At 40.3% G+C, this 7,935-nt stretch overlaps 2 protein-coding genes across 3 annotated transcripts; one reads left to right on the forward strand and one right to left on the reverse strand.

The window, feature by feature from the left end:
* Positions 1 to 2,350: 2,350 nt before the first annotated feature.
* On the reverse strand, positions 2,351 to 4,001 carry LOC130990165 (zeatin O-xylosyltransferase-like). The gene has a single exon (XM_057914380.1). The coding sequence runs from the start codon at positions 3,858 to 3,860 to the stop codon at positions 2,487 to 2,489; it is 1,374 nt and encodes a 457-aa protein (XP_057770363.1). The 5' UTR covers positions 3,861 to 4,001; the 3' UTR covers positions 2,351 to 2,486.
* A 622-nt stretch (positions 4,002 to 4,623) lies between these two features.
* Positions 4,624 to 7,152, forward strand: LOC130990166 (uncharacterized). Of its 2 annotated transcripts, none has more exons than XM_057914382.1 (5): positions 4,624 to 5,260; positions 5,329 to 5,385; positions 6,254 to 6,458; positions 6,553 to 6,660; positions 6,749 to 7,152. In XM_057914382.1, exons 3-5 carry the CDS (start codon positions 6,381 to 6,383, stop codon positions 7,046 to 7,048), a joined length of 486 nt encoding a protein of 161 aa, XP_057770365.1. In that variant the 5' UTR covers positions 4,624 to 5,260; positions 5,329 to 5,385; positions 6,254 to 6,380; the 3' UTR covers positions 7,049 to 7,152. The 2 variants fall into 2 exon arrangements, with proteins under 2 accessions (XP_057770365.1, XP_057770364.1); XM_057914381.1 differs by having other exon boundaries at positions 4,625 to 5,260; positions 6,134 to 6,458.
* Positions 7,153 to 7,935: the final 783 nt, after the last annotated feature.

Consider the following 7,935-nt stretch of genomic DNA (forward strand, 5'->3'; position numbering starts at 1 on the left):
GTCATAAGAGGCAGAGGGAGAAGGGAAGTTATCAAGATCCTGGAGTTGGGGAGAGGAAGATGAAGAAGTTCGGGAAGAAGGAGAGGGCGAACGCGAGGGTTGAGGAGCGGAAGTGGAGGCCATCATCGGAAATGTCAATCCTAGGGTTTTCTAGCACGCTCAATCAGAGCACCAACAAACCTCAAAACTACTTACACTGATCACAAATAATGGAAAAAAAAAGGATACGCGAATTACCTAGGGCAGAAAAAAAAAATTGACGGTAAAAACCGGAGCGGAGGGATCGCGGGAAATACGCCGGAACAGGGAGAAAATCGCCGGAAAACGCAGATAAAGGAGTTTGGAAAACTTGGAGAAGAAGAATAGTGAAAAACGGGAGTTCGAATCGACTAAGTAAAAATGTACGCGGGCAACTGCCAACATGCGGGATGAACGACACGTGGCATACGGAAATAAATCGACGGCTAAAAATCCCTACGGAGAGACGAAAAGACGCAAAGGTTAAAAGATAACCTCGGGGTACGGGAAAAGCACTGTAGCTCGAACAGGCATTTAATGCGGGTGACGTCATCCACGCGGGCGAGTCCTCTGACTAGTTGCACTAATCCAGAGTAAACTAGCCAGACCAGGGGGTGGGAGTAATAAAAACACTGGAGAATAATTTATAGGGTTTATCCTTGCTTTCTTATAGTATTAAGATTCTCGTGTTTTCAGGATTTGCAGGGATCAGGGAAAACATCACAGCACCAGCTTTAACAATACTTCAATGGTTGAACACGAAGAATACCCGGTTCAACCAGACCAGAGGGGGGAGTGGTTGATGAGGAGTAATATGTGCAGAGTAGAGAAAGGATACAAATCAGAGGAGTCATCCTCACCAGAGGAATCATACTGGTCAGAAGAATCATTCTTACCAGAGGGGTTTCATCCATCAGAGACAACTCATACACTAGAAGAATGGCTCTTGCCAGAAAAGTCACCCTCGTCAGAGAAGTCACCCTCGTCAGAGAAATCATCATCGCCAGAGAAGTCATCCACGCCAGAGAAGTCCTCCATGCCAGAGAAGTCCTCCATGCCAGAGAAGTCCTCCACGCCAGAGAAGTCATCCACGCCAGAGAAGTCCTCCATGCCAGAGAAGTCATCCACGCCAGAGAGATCACCTCCATCAGAGGGATCGCCAGAAACGCGGAAGACTTCCCGCGTGAAGATGAAATTCCTGATATACCCTCCGACCACGCCAAATGCATGCGCTTACACCAGTTTTACCATTTTACCCTTCCCTGTACTCTATAAATAGATCTCGCACTCGTGCATTGTATTTACGCTATCTCATACTTTCAAATACAACAGCTAGTTTTCCTTTGAGCTCCTGTTTTCCGATCGCTTCATTTCACTCTTTCCGATCAACTTTACTAGGTATAGTTTACGCTTTTCACTTCGTAGTTTAGGTGTTGGTTTCATGAAACACCAATGGTGGAGAGCACTTTATAAATAGCTTTCAACTTCCTTATTTTTCCAATGTGGGATGACACTCCACATTTCCATTTTCAATGGTTATCTTTTGGCATTTAATATACCAAATTTGATAGATTTGAACAATTAAATATACCAAATTAATCTACTCAAAACGTAGATTCCAAATATGCCATTTAATTCCATTAATTACAAAGTAATTATGGACTAATTAAGCCATTTATTCCAACAAATAATAATAATAATAATAATAATAATAATAATAATAATAATAATAATAATAATAATAATAATAATAATAATAATATCTAAAAAATATTTAAATTATTTAATAATTATAATATCACTACACTTTATAATTATAAAAATGGTAAATATCATGAAAACCCCTGAAGTATACCCGCTTTATCAAAATACCCTAAAACTTTCAAAATGTTTTCTAAACCCTCAAACTATCAGATTTTTATCAAATATATCCCGCATCTATTTTTCAGTCACCAAATATGTGATGTGGCTCGCTGGATGCCAAAATGTAATTTATATATATATTTTTTTAAATGCAATTGTAAAAACGACGTCGTTTCGTACCATATCATTTAAAAAAAATCCACTCTGAAATTCAAAGTTCACTCCTATCGTGTTTGAAATTCACGCTATTAACCTAGAATTAGGGATAAACACGGTAGAATATGGTACGAAACGAAGTTATTTTTTCCATGTCATTTTAAAAAAATAGAATATAAATTACATTGTGGCATCCGGCGAGCCACATCACGTTTCTGGTAACCGAAAAATAGATGCATGATATATTTGATAAAAACCTGATAGTTTGAGGGTTTAGAAAACATTTCAAAAATTTAAGGGTATTTTTAATAAAGTAAGTATAGTTCAAGGGTTTTCATGATATTTACCCTTATAAAAAATTTAAGAATGCAAGGCACGGGTCGATACATTAGTTCAAATACTGGAGCATTCGTATATAGTAGGATTAATTGTGGTGGAAAGAAGTTCTTCTATCTTGTGATATGGGCAATGAACGAATCCAACTCAATCCGCGAAGCGCCACCCGTCTCCGTCGCCCTCCTCATGGTGGCGCCCAGCTCTTCTGCCGTCTTCCTAATCTGATCCCCTTCTTCCGACGCCATTAATATTCTTACAACATTCTCAATCCTCGACGCTTTCACTACTTTCAATCTGTCCTTCCACTCTCTCACTACAATCCCCGTTTTCAATACATCTGCAATCAATGCAGCGTTTCTGGGCTGGTCGGAATGCATAGGCCAAGCTGCGATCGCCACTCCTGCCGTCATGCTCTCGATGCAAGAATTCCACCCGCAGTGACTCATGAACCCGCCGACGGAGGGATGGGCCAAGATCTGCGGCTGCGGCGCCCATTCTCTCACTACCATCCCGTCTCTCTCTCCAAACCCTTCCGGCAGCTCAGCTCGTCTCACATCTCCATCGAACACGTCTCCTTTATCGGCATCTCTCAGCACCCATAGGAACTTCACTCTGCTCCGCGCTAGCCCGTGAGCAAGCTCGTTGATCTGCTGGTCTGATAACGAGACTGTGGTGCCGAAAGAAACGTAGATTACTGATTTTGGGTCCTGCTTATCGAGCCATTCTAAGCATTTTTGATTCGGTGATGACGATGTAGGAAGGACTGGCCCTATTGCCCAAATGGGCCTGCTCTTGTTTACCTCAGCTCTCTCTAGGGTTTCCAAATACGGGGCTTCGATCAATCTGGAGGTGTTGTAGATTGTCCCAGACCTAAGATTGGACGGCTCTGATTGTAGAAAAGAGAATTTGTTCGCCGCATCCGACATCCAATCTTGAAAAGGGGGCAACTCTTTTGGATGCGGGACAGGGAAAGGTAACCCTAAGAATCCGGAGATGAAGGAGACGGAAGAGAAAGCAGAGATGCACACGAATTCGTAGGATTCCGCGTTGTGGATTTGAGCCACGTCTTGAACCACGAAAGACATCCAAGCGTCGTGAACGACCACGACCCTTGCGAATTTTCCCGCCATTTCCCTCAAGTAGGCGGCAAAGGGGCGGCGGAGGTCAAGCGTCGCCTCCGCGGCTGGCAGGAGCTGTGTAGGGAATTTGTCGGTGGAGTTGGGGTTGGGCGGAGGAGAGAGAAAGGATGGGGTGGGGAAGTCGTGGAAGTGGATCTTCGCGACGACGTCGTGTAGGGCGTTGATGCGGACTTGGGCTTGGCGGTTGTGGAGGGCGGAGCCCGCGTAGTAGACGGGGAGGCCGTAGGAAGAGATGAGGGAGGAGAGCTGCAGCATTTGGTTGAGGTGGCCTTGTGCCGGAAATGGCACCGCCACGACGGCGACCGGAGCTAGTTTGGTGGCGGTGGGCTGGCGGTGGTGATTGCTCATGATCACGTATGTGTGTTTTGATAAATTTGTGTCTTGATTGAGCGATAGACTTAAGCATGAGATGATAAATAAGTTTATATATATATATATATAGAGAGAGAGAATTTTATATGGTTTTTAAAATTAACTATCAAAGTAAGCTTATTAGATTAGTGGTGCAACATCTAGGAAAGTTCAATTAGTCTTTTTGGGTGCTTGTTTTGTTGTAGGCGCCGAAGAGGACCCAAACTCCTTTCCACCAAAGATGTTTAAAACTTGGTTTACAAGAATATTAGTTGATCTTTCTCATGTACTAGAAAAGTTTGTGTTGATTGAGTCACGCAGCGGCCACGTCATGTGGAAAACATAGATCAATGCAAGTGCATTTTTCTTTTTGATTTGGGGAGGCGATGTGGTTTGAACCCTTAACCTCATTGTTCGTAGATAGAAATTCACACCGCTTGGTATTCTATTGAGGACTTGATTAATGCAAATACATTAGAGCATTTGCAGTGGTGTTTTTCCATTTTATACAAAATCATTGTTTTTTTCTTAAATGGAACCCACACGTGTGGCTAGTTTTTCCGCAAGCAAAATTGCTTCATCCCTTTCCTCTAGCTATTTTAACTTTTTCGCCTCATCAATTTCCTTGTAACTTCCTTCCATTAAGCATGCTTTTAATAGTTATATATAGAGTTAATTGTCTACAAAATAAGAATTATACTTGAATTTTAGTTTTTAATCAAATATATATTTTTGGTCAATAATTACATAAATTTTTTTTTTTAATTTGACATGAACTTAAAGTTCATTGGCTAATAATTTAATTTGTCTAAATTTCAATGGGCAATTGGAATGTACCATTGAAAAGCTCTTGACATTATTTTTCTAATGATATTTATATTGTTGAGTTTTGATCACTGAAAGTGGTCAAAAAATAGCATGAAAGTTGATATTATGAAACTCTATATATATTTTTTCGATCACTTTCAGTGACCAAACACTACAAAAAAATGCCGAAATACCGACGGAATTACCGGCAGCGAAGCTACCGCCGGCAATTACTGGCGGCCCAACAACGGCAAACAAGGTGGGTCGTTTTTAGACATTTACCGTCGACATTACCGGCGGCATTTTCGCCGCCGCTAATTACCGGCGGCTATTTATGAAATACTTTAATTTAAGTTTAAATTTAACTAAATATACACATTAGCAACGGCATTGTCGTTGGTAATTAGCGGCGGCATTTTGCCGCCGGTAAATGTGCAATTAAATAAACCCAGATCCCCTTTTCATGCACAACCCTTTCCCCTCACCCCTCCCCCCCTCCCTGCCGTGCCTCCCACCCCCAGTCGCCGCCTCGCCCCACCCCCAGCCGCCGCCGCCGTCAGTCCACCGCCGCCGGCCAGCCACCCCTGCAGGTCTTATTTCTCTCACTTTCTCTTTATCTTTCACTTTCACATCTCATTTTCTTTCTTTAACATTTCAGTTCAACGACGCCGCTGCCGCCACCGCCATCGCCACCGCTCCGCCGCCGACCACTACCGTACGCTTTCGTTCTCGCTATTTTATTTATTTATTAATTATTTTGTTAGATTAAAATTAATATTAATTAGATTAATTTTAATTAATTTATAATATTTGAAGTATGATTAATTTTAAATTTGTTTTTACTATTATTTTGTTAGAATCTAATTAATGTTAATTTGATTAATTTTAATTAATTTGTAATATGCGAAGTATGATTAATTTTAATTAGTTAGATTAATTTTAAATTTATTTTTACTATTATTTTGTTAATTAGAATCTAATTAATAATTGTTGGAGTTTGATTAATTATAAAATATGATTAATTTTAAGTATGAATTTGTTAGAGATTTATTTATGTTAGATAATTTTGTTAAATGAAGTATGATTAATTGAATTTTAAGTATGCTAGTATGTGTTTATCATGAAATGATATGATATTATATATTGTGGGATAGATTTAATCAATTTCTTAAGGATCTTCTCCCTTTGGGATATAAATTGATTATTTCTTAAGGATCTTCTCCCAACAAATGATTGTTTTAAATTTAATTACTTTCTTTTTTATTGCTTTATATGTATTGTATTATTGCTTCGACATTGGGGGGCCGGGTAGACCTAGTATAGGCTTAGTAAATTAGGACCACTATGGTCACTATAGCTGCTGGTAGAGTCGAGCACTTGGTAGTTAGGATAGTGGGGTTATGCTGTTGAAATTTCGTTTGATTCAAGTAATTTATGATCTTTTATTTATTTTTTTCAATTAGAATTTGCAAGAATGAGTGATAATCGCATGTGGATGTACGCGAGATACAATGATTGTTCTGTATTTGAAACGGGGCTTGAGAGTTTCCTTGATTATGCGATAAATCAAACGGCGTATACAGATGGAGTATGTAACATTAGGTGCCCGTGTAAGACCTCTGGATGTCTGCCGAATTCTGGACAGGACTCCAGGCATACTGGAGTCAGGAGGCTGTTCAGGCCGTTTCCTAGCGAGCACGTGCGAACCGGATGTCTGAGCCCGATGGACACGGTACAGGGATCAGCAGACACGTGGGAGGGTCTCAGTCCACTCGTATCCTGCAACAGGTCTGGTTAGTAATTATCAAATAAATTCATAAGTAATATATATATATAATATCGCAAATAATAACTTATTTATCTTATATGCATGCATGGACAGAGCTTGGAGACTGGACTCCCCCCGGTTGCACAGAACTATAGCACCTTCCTCCGCCTCCACATGCGCGAGGATGGAACTTTTCTGTCAGCGAGGGATGAGAGACTAGATGTAAGCGTTTAAGTTTAATCAAATATTAGTAATATATAGTGAAATGTATTTATTTTAATACAATTTTGCATTGTTATGTTTGAATTAGGCGGAGATTCGTCGCATTGCTGTTGAGACTGGGCGAGAGGACCGGCTGCCTGAGATCTACTTGGAGGTCGTACAGCCCGACAGGTCCCGGCTCTACGGCACTGAAAGTGCCAGTCGGAGCCAGGTCAGTAGGGGGTCTACTCAAAGCACAGACACTTCCGCGATGTCTCAGCAGCTGTATGAGACACGGATCTCCACGCTGGAAGAGCGCCTTCAAGCCGAACAAGCAGCACGTGAGGCCCTCGAGCAGCGTATGGCTCAATTCGAGGAGTTCATGAGGCGGTCAGGTCAGCTACCTTGAGCAGCACTTCATGTTTTGGAACTATTAATTTCATGTTTTGGACTATTTAATTCATGTTTTAGAACTAAATTACACTTGCACTTTCTTTTTACATTTATGTTATGTTGAGCAACTATTAATTTCATGTTTCCAAACAATATTACACTTACTTCGTAACAAAGTAATAAATTCAAAATAACGACGTATGGAAATAAATTCAAATTACTTATCTTATAACAAATTAAAATACTTGTTTTTTATAAATATAAGGACGTATGGAAATAAATTCAAAATACATTACAATTATCAAATTAAAATACGTATGGTGTATAAACTAGATTGATAAAAAAAATATTTTAAAATAATAATAATAAATTAATAAATAAATACTTTTGCGACATAAAAATAAAGACAAAAACGAGCTCGATCCGTAATTAACAGCATCTCATGGATACCATCTCGACATATTATAAGGTTATGAATATATAATTTTGTATATTGAACTAGACTTTAAATGAATTAATAGGTACTATATATATCAATAATACGAGTGTTCTGTACTGGTGACCATTAGAAAGGAACTTCAAAGTTAAGCGTGCTTGACTTAGAGCACAACTAAGATGGGTGGTGACCGACTGAGAAGTTCGTCTAACTTATGAAATAAATAAATAAATAAATAAATTTCAAAATCAATTATCGGCGGCACGCTGCCGCCGGTAACGGCCACGCCCTCCGGTGAAGGTTGCCGGCGGCAAAATCGCCGCTGGTAATATGCCGGCAGTTCTCCGCCGTTCATCGACGAATTATAACGGCGGTACCGCCGCCGGTAATTACCGGCGGTGTGTCTTGCCGCCGGTAATTTTGTTACCGACGAGAAATTTACCGGCGGCGTATCGCCGCCGGTAGTT

The sequence above is a fragment of the Salvia miltiorrhiza genome, chromosome 6 (assembly GCF_028751815.1).
Source record: "Salvia miltiorrhiza cultivar Shanhuang (shh) chromosome 6, IMPLAD_Smil_shh, whole genome shotgun sequence".
Taxonomy (NCBI): Eukaryota; Viridiplantae; Streptophyta; class Magnoliopsida; order Lamiales; family Lamiaceae; genus Salvia; species Salvia miltiorrhiza.

What these genes read in the sequence shown, in the direction of transcription:
- LOC130990165 (XM_057914380.1), bottom strand. Translation starts at nt 3,860, where the DNA reads ATGAGCAATCACCACCGCCAGCCCACCGCCACCAAACTAGCTCCGGTC.
- LOC130990166 (XM_057914382.1), top strand. Translation starts at nt 6,381, where the DNA reads ATGTCTGAGCCCGATGGACACGGTACAGGGATCAGCAGACACGTGGGA. An exon ending in CCACTCGTATCCTGCAACAG is followed by an intron (nt 6,459 to 6,552) that starts GTCTGGTTAGTA and finishes ATGCATGGACAG; the next exon opens with AGCTTGGAGACTGGACTCCC. An exon ending in CGAGGGATGAGAGACTAGAT is followed by an intron (nt 6,661 to 6,748) that starts GTAAGCGTTTAA and finishes TGTTTGAATTAG; the next exon opens with GCGGAGATTCGTCGCATTGC.